The sequence below is a fragment of the Thermochaetoides thermophila genome, assembly GCF_000221225.1.
Source record: "Thermochaetoides thermophila DSM 1495 unplaced genomic scaffold scf7180000011816, whole genome shotgun sequence".
NCBI classification, from domain to species: Eukaryota; Fungi; Ascomycota; class Sordariomycetes; order Sordariales; family Chaetomiaceae; genus Thermochaetoides; species Thermochaetoides thermophila.
Window position 1 is genome coordinate 4,953,001 of NW_006383032.1, and position 19,153 is coordinate 4,972,153.

Below are 19,153 nucleotides of genomic sequence, written 5' to 3' on the forward strand. Positions count from 1 at the left end.
TCTCTCGGTCTCCAGCTCCTTTCCTCGGCGCAACCTCGCTTTCAGGTACCGTCAGCCTCCTTCACCCACGGGCTGGCAGTCTAGCGATCCCATCCCCTTTCCTCTGATCGCCCCCTCAGAGCTCCCACATTTACATACTACTCCAATTTCTGCGACTGTGGAGACGCTATCAATACCCAAAAATGAGTGAGCAGAAAAAGATGAAGGAACTGATGTCAGGCATCTTATTTGGTGCCGTGGTAAGCTGAACATGCGCCTGGTGCCCGCTGGACGACAAGAACATACCTTGCTGAGTGGTGCTCTAGGCAATATCGACTTACTTCATTGTCCGAGACTTCATCGCCCCCTACCTGGTCAAGATCATTGATCCTGATTATGAAAAAAATGAGAGAACAAGGATAAAGGCCCAAGAAAACCTCCGGAGAATACGGCGAAAACAGATCGCGGAAAAGGGCGACAATGAAGATGGAACAGACGACCCATCACGACGTAGGAAGATCGACGACCTCGTCCTCAACGAATATGAGAATCAAGTGGCCCTCGAGGTGGTGGCGCCTGAAGACATTCCAGTCGGCTTCAATGACATTGGTGGATTAGACGATATTATTGAAGAGCTTAAGGAGACCATCATCTACCCCCTAACAATGCCGCATCTGTACAAGCACGGCGGAGCGCTGCTGGCGGCGCCGTCGGGTGTCCTTCTATACGGTCCTCCCGGTTGCGGCAAGACAATGCTGGCCAAAGCAGTGGCCCATGAGAGCGGTGCATCCTTCATCAACCTCCACATCTCGACCTTGACCGAAAAGTGGTACGGCGACTCCAACAAGATCGTCCGCGCCGTCTTTTCGCTGGCGAAGAAATTGCAGCCATCAATCATCTTTATCGATGAGATCGACGCTGTTTTGGGAACTCGGAGAAGTGGGGAGCACGAAGCTAGTGGGATGGTTAAGGCCGAGTAAGTGTTTCCCCTCGTGTTGGTATTGCTGTAACTTGGAAGCACAGTCTAACATGCACAGGTTCATGACCCTTTGGGATGGCCTGACCTCTACAAATGCTTCGGGTGTGCCGAACAGGATAGTCGTACTGGGTGCCACCAACCGCATCAACGATATCGATGAGGCCATTCTCAGGAGGATGCCTAAGCAGTTCCCAGTGCCACTACCTGGTCTGGAACAACGGCGGCGCATCCTGGAGCTAGTTTTGCGCGGCACAAAGCGCGACCCAGACTTTGACCTCGATTATATCGCGAGAGTTACAGCAGGCATGTCGGGCAGTGACATAAAGGAGACGTGCCGCGACGCCGCAATGGCCCCCATGAGGGAGTACATCCGTCAGCACCGGGCGTCTGGAAAGCCTCTGTCCGAAATCAACCCCGACGACGTCCGGGGCATCCGGACCGAGGATTTCTTTGGTCGGCGTGGTGGAAAGATCTTGTCGGAGATACCGCCGCGGCAAACCGGCTATGTCGTGCAGTCGAAGAACTCGAGTGAAGGTGGCTACGAGGAGGTGGAAGACGATGACGAGCAAGGTACGGCCTCGACGTAGGCAGGATTGGTTCAGTTCTTGCATGCCATCCCACGTTCCTAATCTGCAGCTGTCTGCATTTTGATCTGTATACCTAGGTAAATAAAGTGGAGTTTGGGAAGGAGGGGAGCAGCTGTGTTGGTATGACATTGGCGCATCACGAACTACTCCAAAACCATGACGAGCGCATGAGTGACGACTTTCCTGCTGGAGAACAGCGATGTCTTTCCTCGACATGAGGCTGGAGGTAGAGAAAAATACCCAATTAATATGTTATTGTTCGGCATCGCTGCGGCCCCTGTGCCTGGCTACCTAATGTACTCTACTATGTATCCAACTGGGGAGTGTATGTACCAAGGTCGGAATGCACTTGGTAATTGTGGGTGCCGCACTCCTTTTTAGCTAATAAGGTACTCCTTAGCGTTGCCCCTGACGAGGGACGGAAAAGCAAACATTGAACTTCTATGGAGTAGTCGAAGCCAACAAAACTACCAGAAAGTATGGCATAAACTCTTTCAACAGCGCCCTACCTAAATAATTGCGACCCTGGTGCCTCGGATTCCTCAATCTCCCGGCCCCAAAAGTCAAGATGGAACGCTGAATGGCTGTGGATGCTACCGGCCGTTTGACGTGTTTTTCCCTGTCGATTTGTCTCAAGGCAAGCACGTCATTCTTTTGCCCCACAAGTGGGGCGTCTCAAGCGGCTATCAGCCAGATGAACTATACACCCTGGGGCAGCAATTCTAGCAGTTTGAACAATGTAACCGCTATCAGCGGCCCCTTCAGCTCCGGGCTCGGATGTAAAAAAAAGCGGTCGGTAGCGGAAGGGATCCAACCCCATAGGGCCCATACGGCAGGCTGCGTGATCAGCGCTCAGCATTCAGAGATGACAGTCGTCGGGGGAACAGTCCAAGCGGAAGCGGTCCCAAGCTCTTCTTCTTTCATTTTCCTTCCCCAAATTTTTGATTCAAGGCAGCCGTGCGGGTGTTAGTATTGTTTTCTTTACGCTTCAGCCGGCCATTACAGTAAATACCTTTCTTTCCTTAGTTTCCAGTGGTGCCAATTCCTTCTTGTTCAACGCTCAGCATTCAGTGTGCTGACTTGACACATTAACCTGCTTCTTTTGCCCCTGCGTCTCCCTCGAGTACACCTCCCCCCAACCTGCTCTCCGAGTCCGCTGAGACCCTCGGTCTCTCAGGTTCTACATCCATTCTTCTCCTAGCTCCACGTTGGTTAGCATTGAGTCTCCCACAGCCCTTGTCGCCTTGTCTTCGCCCATCAGTCACCATGTCAGCACCCAGCCCCAGCCCGGCGACACAGGCTACCAACAAGGTCTTCACAAGAGTAGACCTTGATGGCCATGCCCTACCTCCTTCCCCAGCCCCGTCGAGCCCGCTCTCGGGCCGGCGGCGGTATGCCCTGGCGACTGAACTGGTCCATACCGAGACCAAGGACCAGTACGGCGCCTCCAGCATACCCATCTACCAGTCTGCGACCTTCAAGCAGACGTCGGCCAACGGCGGCAACGAGTATGACTACACCCGGTCCGGGAACCCGACCCGGACGCACCTCGAGCGCCATCTGGCCAAGATCATGAATGCCACCCGCTGTCTGGCCGTTGGATCAGGCATGGGCGCTCTCGACGTCATTACGCGCCTGCTCAAGCCCGGAGACGAGGTCATCGCTGGCGACGACCTGTATGGTGGCACACATCGGCTTCTTACATATCTCAAGAACAACCAGGGCATTGTCGTATATCATGTCGACACCACCAATCCCGATCGTGTGCGGGAGGTGCTCTCGGACAAGACAGCCATGGTGCTTCTGGAAACGCCCACAAACCCGCTCATCAAGATTGTCGACATCCCGACCATCGCGCGGGCGACCCACGAGGCCAGCAGCAAGGCCCTTGTTGTCGTGGACAACACCATGCTCTCTCCCTTGCTCGCAAACCCTCTAGATTTTGGCGCCGACATTGTCTACGAGTCCGGAACCAAGTATCTCTCAGGCCATCATGACATCATGGCAGGTGTCATCGCCTGCAACGACCCCATGCTGGCCGACAAGATGTACTTCACCATCAATGCCACTGGCTGCGGCCTATCGCCAAATGACTCCTTCCTCCTAATGAGGGGAGTTAAGACCCTTGCCATCCGTATGGAGAAGCAGCAGGCCAACGCTCAGCAAATCGCCGAATTCCTTGAGTCGCACGGCTTCCGCGTGCGTTATCCAGGCTTGAAATCTCACCCCCAGTACGACCTCCACTGGTCCATGGCACGTGGCGCGGGCGCCGTGCTTTCGTTTGAGACGGGTGATGTGGCCCTCTCGGAGCGCATCGTCGAGTCGACCCGTCTTTGGAGCATCAGCGTTAGCTTTGGTTGTGTTAACAGCCTGATTAGCATGCCTTGCCGCATGAGCCATGCCAGCATTGATGCCAAGACCAGGGCAGAGAGACAAATGCCTGAGGATCTGATCCGGCTTTGTGTTGGTATTGAAGACGTCAACGATCTCATAGACGATTTGTCCCGTGCTGTAAGTGCACTCACTCTTCAGGCTGCGGCCAGCCTTTTGCCAAAAGCCACCATCTAACCTATCTTGTTCCTCATATATAGCTTGTTCAAGCGGGGGCGGTTACTCTTACGCTGGATGGTTTCCATGCAAATAATCAGAGCTCTCAGACCTCCGAAAGCATCACCCCGTCAGAATAGTAGACGAGGAGCCCGTTTCAAAGCAAATTAGCCAACTTCCTCATTACTGGTGATTATTCGTTGGGCTGAAACACATGGATGGACCTTCGTCTCTTCCTCTAATCAAAAGAGATCAATTCCTCTAACCAAACACACAAATCATGCAAAACCGCGACATTGATCGAAACCAAGAACGCCCCCAACGCCATTCCGCCCAATGTCCTCGACAACACTTTCTCTCATGGCGTCCACTGCCCCTCCGCAGCATTTGGATTCTGTCCTCCGTTGGCGTGAGTGCTGAGACGTTAGCATTCGCATGCAGATGGTCAATGTTGAAACACATGAACATGGACGGAACTCACTTATTGCTGCGAAACAGCCTTTCACAAGTGGGAAGATTGCTGGGATCAAGTTCATTTTCCCAAATCGCCAACATTGGTGACTGTTTTTTAACAGCATATCCGTTAGAGTTAGATTGGGGCGGATCAAGTTGGGCTACTTTCTCGTTTCTGCAACTATCATGAGCATGCACCCTTACAAGCTTTGCTAAGAAATAAGATGGATGGCCACCAACCGTCGAGAATTGGCTCGGGCCGCCAGTGGCTTTTGGTCCTTCACGCTGTGCGGCATGACTGCTGTCGGGAGGAGGAGTATGAAATGATTGAAGAGGATGTTGCTATTTAGACTCGTGGATGAGACTTTTTGGAAGTGAGGAGAGCCTGCCTGTCCTATTCTTTGGAATGGCGTCGAAGGGACGCCGGGCTATATATATTTTTGGGAACACATATGGGAAGGGATGAAAGAGAACTGGTTTTTACAGGTTTGTGGGTGCTCGGGAATGTCAACTAAACTGAGCATGCTCTATAAACGAGGAATAGAAAGGTGCCGACCGAGTCTTCCGTGTCGGGATGCTGCACTGGCTCCAGCAGTGCTTAGTCGCGTTCTTAAGGCGCCAAAAGGAAGTCGAGGATGAGCATGTATGGTATTCGACCATTACTTTCTGGTCAATGGGTCATGCAGAAGCAATGCCGAGTTCCCGGATATCGCGAAGTTGATGGACAGCTGTTAAGCTCACCCCTTCCCTACTTTTAGCATGCTAGAACCAGCCAGGGCATACGTTCCATGTCTCTAAAGCATCAGATGCTGACAGTTTTGCCCAGCCTAGGATGTCCCCTCGAGACAATATGGCCCATCGAATTACTCCTTCTGCATATGCAGCGTTCGCCGTGGACATGTTAATGGTATTCCTTTGCGTCTTCACCCGCATTCCGAGCCCTAGATGTTCTGTGCAATTGTTTATGCTTGATGTGAAAACAGGAAGCCAAGAACACAGCGTGCAATTATCTTGGTCAACTCCCTTATCCGACGCTTGCGGCCCATCGACTTAACCACTTGTGCTCCTCGGCAAGCTGCTTCTAGTCGAGGATATCGAGGGTGAAGTAAGCCAAGAACCGCAGTCCCGGCCGAAGCACACAAGAATACAACAACACGGCGGCCCAAATACCCCCACAGCTGTCATTGCGAAACCAATGGAGAAGAGACTGGAGTAGACGTCAGCGCTTCTTGCGACTATACATACATATCTGCTCCTGTCATTTCCCAGACCTGCATTTGCTGTTCGCTCAACAGGGGTCACGCTGTCTACCTATTCGTGGCTGAGAGGGCGTTCTATGGGCTAGTGGCATGAATCTTCGTCTGTTTGCTCCTGCAGAAGCAAATGTAAACCAAAGCATGCGATTTGTCTGCATCTAGTACACTAGCCTGCTGATTGGGCTATCTTTCCCTTCTGCTCGTAGCCTTTTGGCTGCTGCATATATTCCAAGGAACCTCGGAATGTACTTCCTCTGGGCTCAACCTCACTTACCTCTTGTGCCGATACCTCGAACGATGTGACCTCTCTGTTTTTCATTGTCCACTCAGGCTCTACGGAACTATCTCCGACAAGGATGATATGTTGAATGCATCCATTCCCTCATACCAGGTTGTATTGGCAATCTGCAAGATCGTTATCACATATGAGGATCTCTGAAGAAATCATACCTGTCATTTTCTCGAGAATGCTAAGAGATCTGGCACGTATCCGAGAACAAGACTACGCACCTACTGTACCTACTGTGTAGGCGTCTTGTTGCCCTAGGTAAATGCTTAGAAAAGCCACCGGTGCCCGAATCTCGGGAAGTATATTTGACAGGATGTACTCTCGAGGACGGCTCATGGGTGCACAGGGCTGGCGTATCTACCTATATGACTAGCAGATGGGGAAACATTATTCAGGACAACGCATGCCTAAACATGTCTGTAGTACCTGTCTCCTGTGGCCTGGGCTAGCGATCTTAGCAGTAACCCTTTTGAGTCTTGACTGCACCATTTGTGATTTTTACTGCAGCTATCCGCTCAGTGGCCCGAGATGGATGGGTGTCCCGAGATGTTGACCCATCAGAAGCACCTGTGCCTGTCAATTAGGCATTACGTGACGTGAACAAGATAATTTGGCCTAGTCTTCTTGCCATCCAATTACCTGGGGCTGTCGGGTTCCCTAATACAAGATTCCGAATATAATTAGTGGGTTTCCAATCCAGTCTGAGCAAGCCAAACTGCTACAGAGCAATGAGCACAGGTCTCGAGGTCACACAAGTTTATGGTGTGTCACTCCGAGATAGGGCCCGACCAGGTTGTAGGAATCGAGTTTCAATCCCTTGGGTGTAGTGTACTTCCACGCAGAACAAAATCCCCCACTCAAACTCTGTAAGACGAACACTCCTAGGCTGGAGCTGTCCGAAGCTGTTCACCAGTATGCTGTGTCACCAACCCTTGTTGGCTGGCCACACTAACAAGAACTCTGCCGTGGCTTCACCCATGCGAAAAAAAAAAAAAAGTCTCGGGCCGCGAGCCAAACCGCCCAACAGCCGAAGAAGCTAATTCTCTTCAATTTCGCTCATATGCTGCAGACAGTGCGCTACGTTCCTCTTCCATGAACTTGTCCGGATTAACTTGCCAACTCACCGGCATTGTTGCACCGCAGGAAGTTCTGAGCGAGAGCCTCTGACATGTTCAATGGGTGATCACGCGAGTCATTCTGGCTGCGGGGAGGGTGTCGCGCTACTCTCTGAAATAAGACTTTGGGGGCGATATCCACATGATAGAAGAACGGAGAGCTGAAACCAAGAACAGGCCGGATCTCTGACACACAGTCGTGAGAACGCCGCTATACTAGTTTGACTTCCCTATTTCGTTCAAGATAATCTTCTTTTTTTTTCTCCCTTTTCTCTAGTTCCCTCAGGCTTTCCCATCACCCTGTGACCAAAAGTCTCACTGGTTAGGCCTTCGGCTGTAGTCTTAATGACACCCTTGTCGGAAAAGGCGCACTGGTTAGGTGTTTCCAAGAGCTCAACATTGTGGCATTTACTTGCATCATCCTTGCCTATTCCCCTTGAATCAATACAGCAAAGGACCTATGTCAGACAGCCAGTCGTACACGACAATAGCTTACACCGGATTTTTCAACATGTGCTAGAATTCCTCCTTGTAGTGACCAGCCAACTGGCACAGCTTGGTACAGATTCGCATACGCTAGTCTCGGGTAGTCGCATGTGTGACAGTGACAGCCATTGACTCGACTTATACCTTCCCTGTAATGACCCAACCACCCCTGATACTTGGCATGTAAGTATATTGAGGTTCCTTCTTATAACACTCCCAGCTACTTCTGCATTGTATGCATTTGTATGGTCAAATGGCTTGGAAACGAATGCTGGTATGCATCCCAGGACCTCCGATGCCCCCCATGTCTACGACCCGACAATGCCGCATTCCTCATAAGATCTTCCCTCTCTCGAGTCTAGCCTTGCCGTTTTTTTGGGGCCTATCATGTTGCATATGTCAAGATGAGGCTTAGTGGGTTAGGCAAGTTTGAAGCACAGGGATCTTAAGATAGGAGTTGTCTGCGTATGACACTTGTTCCTGATTAACGAGAAAATAAGTGCTAACCGATGAGACTAGATAGTGGTGTTGAGTAGCCCAAGGTTTAGTTCGAGGAGTTCCCTGCATAAAGGCAGGCTCTGATGCTTTTGAAAACCTTGTCAGCCAAGCACGTCGCCCGTTGGGATACCAGCTTTCTGCCAACCAAACCATTGAGAGCGCTCCTCAAAAGCAATAGTCGCTTCTTGAATTATATTATTGATGCACAAGGAAAGCAAGTCATATTAGCCACAGCATCGAAGAATTGATCTACATCCCTATTGCGGCCGTATGTGTGCAGAAGCAAGCTAGGTTTCGCCGGCATGTGAGTCATGACGTGCTCAAGTGACACTGATATATACTGTTTCTTGGACCCAAGGCTGTTTGTTCTAGAAATGGGATGCGATAATGCCTAAAGATGCCCCAGGCTTGCTATCAAAAGAACTAAAGCGACTTGGTCGGTCAGAGGATGTCCACGTTCTCTCGCTTGGCACCCTGGGTTGACTCTTCAAGGAAGGCAGGCAAGGAGTCCAGTTCTGAATTTCCATTGTGCTACCTGTCACACAAACCCTCCTACCCAATGCAGCCCAATCGATCTTTTCCATTCGTACAGCCAATTGTTTAGTTGATGCTGAGAACTAGCTGACCCAAGAAGAACCGAGTTTGAAGGCTGGGAAAATAACCCCAGGCAAGGTACCTCCTATACGTCCTATAGAAAACTGCATTATGGGCATAGTATAGAAACAGACGCCCCGATCCTGGAAGGACAGCATGCAGGAAAAGACATGACAAAGTGCGGAGAAGGCTATGGTGAAACACAATGACATATGAGAACATGAGGTGTGGCACTAGCAAACAACGGCTGTATGTACAACTGATGATGATAACCCAAGCCAAACCCAACCAATTACCCGTACCAACTCCTTCGAACTTGAACCCCTACCGATCATGACGTACCTTGTTCCATGAAGCCCCATTCATGTAACCCAGCGCCCTTTCTTCCCTGCATGCTTAGTCATACCCAAAGCGATCCGGCATTAAGACCGGCGCGATTAGCGACCAAATATACAGAGCATAGCACACCCAGGAACTGACAATCTTGACCCAGCTTGCCCAAAGCGTGCGACCGACGGTTGCAAAATCGTCTTGGCTATGTTTGTCGTTATCCCAGTCCATGGTCAGCAGGGTAGCGACCCACGCAGTGGCCAAGAAGAAGATGACGTGGAACATGGCATAGCTATACTGAGTGCTGGATCGCTCGTCATCGTTGCGGTTGGACGTGGCGCTGCCGCTGTCGTCGGACTCTTCCTCAGAGAGCAGAGCATCAGCGGGCAGACTGCCCTCCTCGACGGCACGACGCAAAGCCTCGGCACGCATCTGCCTGCGGGAGGACGGCTGCGTGGTGACAAGGCCATGGTTATAAACATCGAAGTCGTCATCGTCGTCGGGAAGGCGAATGGCGCCGCGCGAACTGCCACCTAAACCAAGGCTCTGGGTGGCGGCGCGAGTGGTAGTGTAGGCGACAGTCAGCATGGTGCCAATGGCTCCGAGGACGACGGTAGTGGTTCGAGTGCCCTGGCCGAGGCCGAGCGGGTTGCAACGGTGATCAGGCGTCTCGTCAGGCTCCATGGAAACAGCAGACATAGTCAAGTAGGTACAGTAAATGGCGACCATGGCAGCCTGGGCCAGGCCAGCCTTTGGGTTGTGCTCCTGGACGGTGGGGTGAACGGAGATAATGGAGATGGCAATCCAAAGAAGCAGGTTAATGGTGATGGCAGCCTGGTTCATGGAGCAGCCTTTCGATGCAAAGAAAATGTATTGGACGATAGTCATGGCCAACGAGGTCAGGTACATGCCCAGCGTAGAGCCGATGAGAATGGCGCGCCACGTCCTGGAGTCTGTGTTCTCGATCTTAACGAGGCAGTACTCGGCCCAGTTGTGGGCTAAATCGATCAGCAGGATCAGACCGAGCATAAGAAATAGCATAGCAGCTAGCAAGGCGATGTAGTTGCCCCAGAATTGGAAAAAGGTGTCCGGGATGAAGAAGGTCAGGACGATGAGGCCCAGCCAGGCGATAATTTTCGGGCCCCAGTAGCCATTCTGGATGGCAGCACGCGGGTTCTTGGAGGAATGAACGCCAACCAGGAGCGCGGCGAGGATGAGGTGGAACATGCCCAGAGCGAAGTTGATGCGGTGGACCGCGAGCCAGCCGTAGCAGTCGCCGTCGCCACACTTGATCTTGACGTAGTCGAACATCAGGTGCTGGAGCTTCTCGATGGCCCATTTGGTGAGCATGATCCATGATAGTATTGAATTGACGAGCAGGATCATGGCATAGGCAATGCGCGTCGCGATACTAGCAACAATTCCATGTCAATGATCAGTCCACGATGCCACACGGACGGGCCTAGGTCGGTAGGCCCATCGACCAAGGCGGCGATGGAAGGGAAAACAGCAAGCGACGAGAGCTGGCTAACCTGTTACCGCATTTCCCGCATGCACTACACACCATCGAGCATGTTGCGGCACCACAGCAACTGCCCACAAAAGAGAGGACCTAGCTCATGTCAGACAGTCGCGTTCTCAAGAGTCGAAACAAAACCAACAAGGTACAGAAGGAGGAATTTCACTTACAGTGCCTAAGCTCGGCACTGCGAAGAATGGTATGGACAAGAGTGCGCCCATGGCCACAGGCTGTCGAGGCTCGAGAGGAAAATGCAGGCAAGTAAGTCAGGTAGGTATAGTGTTGCTCCGTTGTATGTTGGCAGACGGTCCTGGTCGCGTGGACTGCTGGAGCTTGCAACCTGAAACTGAGAGGCGAGTGGGAATTGTAAAATGCCGGGAAGCAGCCACTGAATGGTGACAGAGTGAAGATAGATAAATGGAGGTGATGGGCAATGTTGGGTTAGCTAGATGGACTGATTATCAGTATGGTTAACCCGTATGGGACACAAATGATTATGATGCAGCGGCGATGGAGTTGCTGTTCCTCGAACTAGCGACGAGTGACAAAGCGTGAATCCCAACGTATGACGATTGCTGTGACTACTCGCTAGCGGGCTGCCAAGCCACAAAGTGCTCAGCCAGGCACCCCGCACCCTCCAAGCTCCGCACCGGAGTTGCTGGCAATGTGCGGGCCACTTGCCGGCTGCTGTGGTGCACCTCATCTCTCCAGCCACACACGGTGTGTCTGGATCTGGACCAAAGCAGCAGGCAAACCAATCCGGGGCTCGGATAAGAGCAAGCAAGCTCCGGCAGCAGCCGAACCAGCCACATGCTGCATGGGTCTATCATGCAACCACCGATCAATCATAAAGCTGCAGATTACGTACTGTGTAGGTCATGCCAAGACTCCTGAAACCCACCTCAAGGACCAGGATGGATATCGCACATCAGCTCCCCGGTTCCGAGAGACCGGCGCGAGTCCCCAGTTGACTTCATCTCATCCATCCGCCAACAATGGATTTGTCATTGTGCAATCACGACTTCAGACAAGAATAACATATCCATCTGATCACTGTACGTCTGATTATACGCCGTGCATACATAGTAACGCAGCCAGCTCAATCGCATAGGTACCTGAGTTTCACGTGCATCGCCGGGATGCATCAGTACGGCTGAGCCTTCGCCTTTCTAACGTCCACTCACCCTTCTGCACCCCGAGTTCCTATCCACTTACACACCTACATCGCACGCCTCGCCTTTTGTCTCTTACGTCCTGCCCTTCATTCCGTTCGCTATCAGGTTCGCAAATCACGAATGAGTCTTCGTACCATGGGCGACACAATGAAGGACAGGGACCGAGAGCTGCACCGCGCACGTGTAGTGTCGAGCGTGGCCGCTACTATCATCTCTCTAGCTTGTGGTACCAACGTAGGTTCTGCCTGACGCTGTCCTCCTCGATGTACCATCCCGGCGATGTGTTTGGGTCTTAGACACACCACCCTGGGGCCATGGCCACCATCCCTATCTCTTCTTGTCTTTATCTTCCTTCTCTGTGGTTATTTGGCTGAACCATTTTCCGTGCTGCAACAGTATGTGTACTCGGCTTGGGCTCCGCAGTTCGCTGACAAGCTGCACCTCACCACCACTGAGTCCAACCTTATCGGCCTCGCAGGGAATCTCGGCATGTACTCCATGGGCGTTCCCATCGGCCTGTTTGTCGACCATCGTGGCCCCCGCCCCGCCGTCATTGCTGGCTCGTTGTTGCTTGCGTTCGGTTACTTTCCCATTAGCGCCGCCTTCGAAACCGGGTCTGGATCTGTGCCCGTCCTCTGTGTATTCTCTTTCCTCACTGGCCTGGGCGGCTGTATGGCTTTCAATGCTGCCGTCAAGACGTCTGCCCTCAACTGGCCCCATCATCGAGGAACTGCTACCGCCTTCCCTCTGGCTGCCTTCGGTCTTAGCGCGTTCTTCTTCTCGCTCCTCGGCGGCCTGCTCTTCCCGGGCAACACGAGCGCGTTTCTCTCCCTCCTGGCCATCGGCACCTTCTTCATGACCTTTGCGGGCTACTTCTTCCTCAAGGTTTACCCGCACACCTCCTATCATTCCCTTTCAGCTGGCGATCCCACCTCGACAGGTTCGCAGCGGCTCCATCGCACCCCGTCATCCGACAGAGCCAAGGCAGCACGCCATCCCGGCCACAGCCATTATCGATCTCTTGGCTCAGAACCTGGTAGGTCGCCCACCAGCTATACGACACCCTTGGCCGATGAATCGGCCGGGGCAGTGGAGGGTGCCCAACCACTGCAGGAGTCAGTGTGTGCCGGATCATCCAAAGACACAGGCCCCGTCCCACGTACCCTCGACGAGACTGATGTGGAAGTTGTCCTTCCGATCCAATCCTCGGACACTGCGTTCCATGAGGTGGATGAAACCTCGTCTCTGATGTCCAAATCGTCATCCCCATCGTCCTCGTTGGCCGGTGATGTGTTGGTACAGAACAGTGTTGATTTGGATCGCTCTCATCGTATAGATATCCGTGGCTTGCGCCTGCTGCGTAACCTTGATTTCTGGCAACTATTCGCTATTCTTGGAGTTCTTGCTGGTATTGGCCTGATGACCATCAAGTAGGTTCCCGGCTCAAGGATTGAACGTAGTAGCAACGGCTGGCTAACAAGTTAATTGTACAGTAACATAGGGCACGATGTCAATGCACTTTGGAAGAAGTTTGACGCCAAGGTCACTGAAGGCTTTCTTGTCAAGCGACAACAAATGCACGTCTCCATACTTTCTGTCGGAAGTTTCATCGGACGTCTTCTAAGCGGTATGCAATATGTGTTATCCGAGCTCTTCCAAGACCAGGTGCTGACCTCTTTTCTATCAGGCATCGGTTCTGATTACCTAGTGAAGTCCTTACAAGCCAGTCGCGCTTGGTGCCTTGTCATTGCTGGCGGGCTCTTTTGTATCGCTCAGCTCTGCGCCGTAAACATCGAGAATCCTCACTTCTTGGGCTTTGTGTCTGGCCTGTCTGGCCTTGGCTATGGGTTCCTCTTTGGCGTCTTCCCCTCCATCGTCGCCGAGGCGTTCGGCATCCATGGATTGAGCCAGAATTGGGGCTTCATGACGCTGAGCCCCGTAATCTCAGGCAACATCTTTAACCTGTTCTACGGTGTTGTCTTTGATAGTCATAGCATTGTCGGGCCAGATGGCGATCGGACCTGTCCTGACGGCCTGGACTGCTACAAAAATGCGTACTACGTTACGCTAGTGGCATCCTGGTTTGGGATTGCGGTCACACTGATGACTATTCGGAACCAATATCGACAACGATTGAATGAGGAAGGGAAAGTGGCAGCTGAGGATTAGGATGCCTCGAGCTTCCGTATTCCCTTCGAGCGAGATGCAAAAGGCGATTAACTTGCAGGACATGTACTCTGGGGGATAGTCTTCGTTGGTTGGAAATGGTCTGGCCTAGCCTGCCCAGGCGGTTCTTTGGAAAAGAGAGGTATATACAAGGCTTTACATACAGGATGGAGCACAGGCATCCGGTAGAAACACAAGACAGATGAAGAGCTGGGCGTTTGAATACTGGCTTATTCAAAGTCGTGCATCAGAACCTGGGATTGTCTGTTTCTTTGAGACCAGGGATTCGGGCTTCAACAATGCAGATTCGGGCACTACCGTACTTTCCAGTTCCTATATACATAGATATGGTCTTTAGTTCTCCTTTCGATGGAGGTAGTGTCCTACCTACCGAGTCATTCTTTTGATTGAGATGTCCCTTGGTGTCCTTGTCTCACACCATTATCATCACCGACATACAACCCTAACCCTAGCTACGCGCTCCAACCGTTAGTTGGCCGATGTTGAAAGCTCACCCCTGAACCTCCTTGTCGCCTTTCTAGGTCAATACTTAAGTCCCATAATTAACCTTATCGGCAGCGTCGCGACCGACACCTTGGCATCCCCTGTAGCGCCGCGCGACACCCGCGACAACAGCAAGGCGCATCGCCCGCGCTGCCAGCCATGTTGTCATTCATCCTCATTCAAAATCGGCAGTATGTTTTTTGCCCCTAACAGTCGTCCTTTCTATCGCCGGTGACGCATGCTGACTCGTTCATCTCAGAGGCAAGACTCGCCTGGCCAAGTGGTACGTCCCGTACACCGACGAGGAGAAGATTAAGCTCAAAGGCGAAGTGCGTCACATTCTGAAACCTAGAACCCGTGTCGCGCCTGTTGTGCACGCCGGAACTGACTAGTATACTCCGACACAGATCCATCGTCTAGTCGCGCCGCGTGACCAAAAGTACCAGTCCAACTTCGTCGAATACCGTAACCTCAAGGTTGTTTACCGGCGGTACGCCGGCCTATTCTTCTGCGCAGGAGTCGACACAAACGACAACGAGCTGGCCTATCTCGAGGCGATCCACTTCTTTGTTGAAGTCTTGGACGCTTTCTTTGGCAACGTGTGCGAGCTGGACCTGGTCTTTAACTTTTACAAGGTCTATGCAATTCTCGACGAGGTGTTCCTGGCTGGTGAGATTGAAGAAACAAGCAAACAGGTTGTGTTGACAAGATTGGAGCACCTGGATAAACTGGAGTAAAGGATTGAACCCAATTAGAGCTTGGGATATTAATCGAGAGGTTCCAACAAGCCTTTTGGGAGGACTTCGCACTTGTTTAGGGGTCATCATCACATGACGATGATGGGATGCATAGAATGGTGGATAACACGTTGTTATGCGACGCACGGCATCAAAGGGCCAAAAGTCTCTCCTGCTCTGCTTGGGTGTTTTGGGGAGAGAGGGGGGAAGGGGCCAAGTGTTTTTCAGATATCAGCGAGTGCGAAGCAATCAGCAGCAGTTCTAGGAACTCTCTGGAGCTAAGGCTATGTCGAGGGCTAGTATCCGGCTCCAAATGGCGAAGCCACTGAATTACCGGGCCAAGCAGGAAATTCTTAATGATGTCCGAAGGGCTTATGATACCCAAGGAAGTAAGCAAATTACTTCATGCTTACCCAAGGTTGTAAAGGATAGCGGCTTGAGTGGCATCAAGCGCTAAGGGAGGGAAACAAATTGAATCCAGATTGCAATTCACTTCCATCAAGTAACTAGATTCCTCTAATGCAATTGACGATTACCATCCTTCTCGTCATTACCAAGGAAGCAAAAGCGAGTTGTGTTACTAACTACACCGCCCTTCTAAAAACTCAAGCAATGGCTCATCTGCCGGCTTCCTATCACCCATCATCCATTTCTCAATCAGTGGCGACAGTTTCCAAATGAAGATCAGAAGCGGGCAACCAGCACCACAATCGAGCTTCTTGATCATTGAAAAAAGGCTTTCAGATACCTTTCGTTTAGCCACCGCCTATGACACAAAAACAATCTACGGCATGTCGTCTGTGTGAGCGCTGAAGTGGGGGAGTTCTCGCAAAATTCGGCTTCTTGCAGCAGCTGGAGCCCATGATGACACTCCCTCAGTCAGCCCAAATACCAATCAGAATGTGATGCCATTCTCGAAGTCCACGAAGTCCATAGCGAACTTAGTTGGCAGTAAGATATCCCGGCGAGAAGTTGTCACCTCAACAGGGTTTTCATAACTGCAAATCGTAGGCTCCGGACACTCCCACGAGACCCTGTCGACTGTAGCCAACTCGCTGGGTACCTTATCAGGATCACCAAGCGTTAGCAGCGAAACGACAGATTCCGTCAGAAGCTCGCTCTGACAAGGAACCTGATAAGAATCCTGGGCCGCTTTCTCTTAATCGATCCAGTCTGCACTTGAATCATTCAAAGTTTCGGCGATGGTGGCCTCAAATCTGGCCGACGCAAACAGATTGATGGCCACATCATCCCCTGCGGCTGCGGCAGTAGAGAGTCCTGGGCGGCGGTGGGAGCGGCGATTGTGGGCCAGGTGGGAATAACAGAACTAACCAGAAGATCGAATCTGGTCTCCTAAACCGCCGGCGACTCCTCGTCGAAACCCATGATTTCGGACTTGCCGCTCGCCGGAGGATGTCCTTGAAGTAGGCAAGGGGAAATCAGCGAGCCGCTTGGGTTGGGGCTGCAGCTTGCAGACCCGTTCCTCATTGCGACTCTAGATCCTGGATGCTCCTCGCCGTCTTTACTGGTTAACGAGGAGGGATCCTTATTCCGGGGATAAAGTAGTATCTGACAGAAACGACTGGGCCCCTCTTCATCATCCAGCTCCACCGAGTGTGAGTACTCTTCAACCTCAAATGAGGCCCAAACCACAACTCCATCATCAGCTGTTGCCAGGGTGGATAATGACAGTGACATTGAAATCATCGAAATTTGGCCAACTCGAGGCGATAATCAACAAGATAAATGAAACGACAGTGCACAGCTAACGGGCGCATGTCTGGGAGCCGATTCCCTTCAATACATTTGGGGACTCCGCCCGTTGAAGCTGCTGCGAGATTTCAAAGGCTAAGGAAGCCTATCCTAACTGACCATACCTGCAAGCGTTGCAGAAATCCTGGTATGTCACCTCTCACACACCGCAAATGGCATGGAAGAGTTGCGTGGAATTGCTAATATAGGTATCAAAGAAGTCACTTGGCTAGGGGGGTACAATCAGCCTGGACGCCGCGCATGTCAACATCCCGCCGAAAAGCTACAAATGCAGGATGATCGATGGAAAATATTGGATGTTTCATTCGAGATTTTAGAGACCATTCCAAGGATCTAGGTTAGGAAATCATGGCAAGGTCGAGATAATGGGAAATCTTAAGCTCAATGACTGTCTGATCCACCTTCACATTTCTTAAAAGACTCAAAGATCAGATCGTTAGTGGCATGCTCGCTCATAACTTGGTAAAAATCAGAAACATATTCGGCGATGGCGATTTGCTCCAAGATAGCAATCATCGTGGGGATATGGTGAAACCGCTGGAGATAACCCTGCAGAAGTTGCAAGGTCGTAACCCCGTCGGGAATAGTGTTGTCGACGTGCTCACGAAGCTCGTCGGGGAGAACCATGTCCAGGTTGTTGACACTGAGAATCACATCCATCTGACAAACCATGTCGACAGTGTTCATGTTCATACTCGGAGTGCAGAACCTTGATAGTCTCAGGATTAAGAGGCGATACCAAATTTAATGGTTGATGTTGGAAGTCGGTTTTAAAAGAACGGTTCTAAGAAAAACCGTGACTGAGGATACCAGAGAGTACACATATAAGAATACAAATATATTCTCTAGAAGAAATGGTTCAAAAATTGGGCGAAAGATAAGCCACAATGGATGTGCAACTAAATCACTAATAACCATGTGCAAACTATCAAAAAAGGTCGATACACTGTTAGCTGCTATTGTGTCCGGAGCTGACTATCGATCCAAAAAAAAAAAGAAACATGGAAAAGCTCGCTAGCGCCCCCGGAAAGATGAAGAAGTGATGAAGTGATGAGTAATGAACAGGTTAAAAAGTACCGCACTACCTCTTGAGCGCAGCGAAGCGCCTTGCTAACTCATCATCCGCATCGGAAAGTTTGCGAACAGTAAAGCCATTTCCAGTGGCTGACTTCCTTGTAGGTGTTAACTCAACCTTATTGAGTGTAACTTTTGGGTGGATATTGTCGGTTGATGGGCTCGGTGGATTGACTTGGACCGGATTTGTGGGACCAAATGACTTTGGCGGGGTCGCTTTACTGAGTGCTTCCCTCGCCTTAGTGCCGGAATCCTCCTCCAGTCCTTCCTCAACCCCATCACCTTTCTTCCTCGTCTCTTCTGCAGACGCTAGATCCCCAAGTGTATTCCCCTTCAATTTTTCACCTCCACTACTCCCGTCTTCATTGCTGTCGACAAAGTCCGGGGGCTCTCCAAGGTCCGTTGAATCTTTCCTCGGCCAGTTGACACCATAAGCCTTAGCAATTTCCTCCAGATAGCCCTGAACAAGTTCTTCCTTGGGTGGAGCGACACTCAATTTTTTGATCACTTTGTCACTGACTTTTCCGTCGGCGTTTTCCATGGCAGCTAAGACAAATTCCTTTCCAAATTTTTCGGCTAGAAGGAGCCGCACTTGGTGCAGCTCCTTGATTTCTGTTTTTGGTGCTGCATATATGATGCTCTTGACGGCCTCCTCCAGGCCAGGATCGCATGTGGGAGACGCTTCAAGCAGGCCTGCCCGTGCGAGCAGCAGCTCGCAGTACAGCTCCAAGATTTCATGCAGTTCTGTGATTATGTCGGTGCGGATAATGTTCTCAACGCGAATGCGCGCCGACTCGACTTTCCCTTGCTCGAGCAGCTGAGCCATTGCTCGGCGCTGTGTTTTGGCAAGGGCTTCATCGCGTTTCTGAACCATTCTCAGCCGCGCAATTGCCAGCTTGAGCTGGACTTTAAGCCGTGACTGGAAAAAGTGTTGGAAGTCATGGAGGGTCTCAAGAACAGCAAAGCGGGTAAGAAATTGCTTACCACGAGAGTCAAGGAAGGAGGTGGCATTTTGGAAATCAAAGCGGAGGGATTGAGACTTTGTTTTAGAAGGGTAGCATTTAATGACGGTGTATCAGCAGAAGGATAGGA

The 19,153-nt window shown here is 51.4% G+C and overlaps 6 protein-coding genes across 6 annotated transcripts; 4 read left to right on the top strand and 2 right to left on the bottom strand.

Annotated features, from left to right (window-relative positions):
- Positions 1–182: 182 nt before the first annotated feature.
- On the top strand, positions 183–1,545 carry CTHT_0034230 (membrane-spanning ATPase-like protein; the record flags this gene model as incomplete). The annotated part of the gene is made up of 3 exons (XM_006693795.1): positions 183–239; positions 306–955; positions 1,017–1,545. The coding sequence occupies 3 exons, from the start codon at positions 183–185 to the stop codon at positions 1,543–1,545; spliced, it is 1,236 nt and encodes a 411-aa protein (XP_006693858.1).
- Positions 1,546–2,811: 1,266 nt separating this feature from the next.
- On the top strand, positions 2,812–4,113 carry CTHT_0034240 (cystathionine beta-lyase-like protein; the record flags this gene model as incomplete). Its single annotated transcript, XM_006693796.1, has 1 exon — positions 2,812–4,113. One exon carries the CDS (start codon positions 2,812–2,814, stop codon positions 4,111–4,113), a length of 1,302 nt encoding a protein of 433 aa, XP_006693859.1.
- A 5,066-nt stretch (positions 4,114–9,179) lies between these two features.
- Positions 9,180–10,463, bottom strand: CTHT_0034250 (uncharacterized protein; the record flags this gene model as incomplete). The annotated part of the gene is made up of 1 exon (XM_006693797.1): positions 9,180–10,463. One exon carries the CDS (start codon positions 10,461–10,463, stop codon positions 9,180–9,182), a length of 1,284 nt encoding a protein of 427 aa, XP_006693860.1.
- Positions 10,464–11,954: 1,491 nt separating this feature from the next.
- On the top strand, positions 11,955–13,976 carry CTHT_0034260 (uncharacterized protein; the record flags this gene model as incomplete). The annotated part of the gene is made up of 4 exons (XM_006693798.1): positions 11,955–12,041; positions 12,204–13,237; positions 13,301–13,434; positions 13,495–13,976. The coding sequence occupies 4 exons, from the start codon at positions 11,955–11,957 to the stop codon at positions 13,974–13,976; spliced, it is 1,737 nt and encodes a 578-aa protein (XP_006693861.1).
- A 660-nt stretch (positions 13,977–14,636) lies between these two features.
- On the top strand, positions 14,637–15,214 carry CTHT_0034270 (uncharacterized protein; the record flags this gene model as incomplete). The annotated part of the gene is made up of 3 exons (XM_006693799.1): positions 14,637–14,668; positions 14,737–14,806; positions 14,885–15,214. 3 exons carry the CDS (start codon positions 14,637–14,639, stop codon positions 15,212–15,214), a joined length of 432 nt encoding a protein of 143 aa, XP_006693862.1.
- Positions 15,215–17,368: 2,154 nt separating this feature from the next.
- CTHT_0034280 (uncharacterized protein) lies at positions 17,369–19,072 on the bottom strand (the record flags this gene model as incomplete). The annotated part of the gene is made up of 3 exons (XM_006693800.1): positions 17,369–17,696; positions 18,073–18,980; positions 19,046–19,072. The coding sequence occupies 3 exons, from the start codon at positions 19,070–19,072 to the stop codon at positions 17,369–17,371; spliced, it is 1,263 nt and encodes a 420-aa protein (XP_006693863.1).
- Between the last annotated feature and the right edge of the window lie 81 nt (positions 19,073–19,153).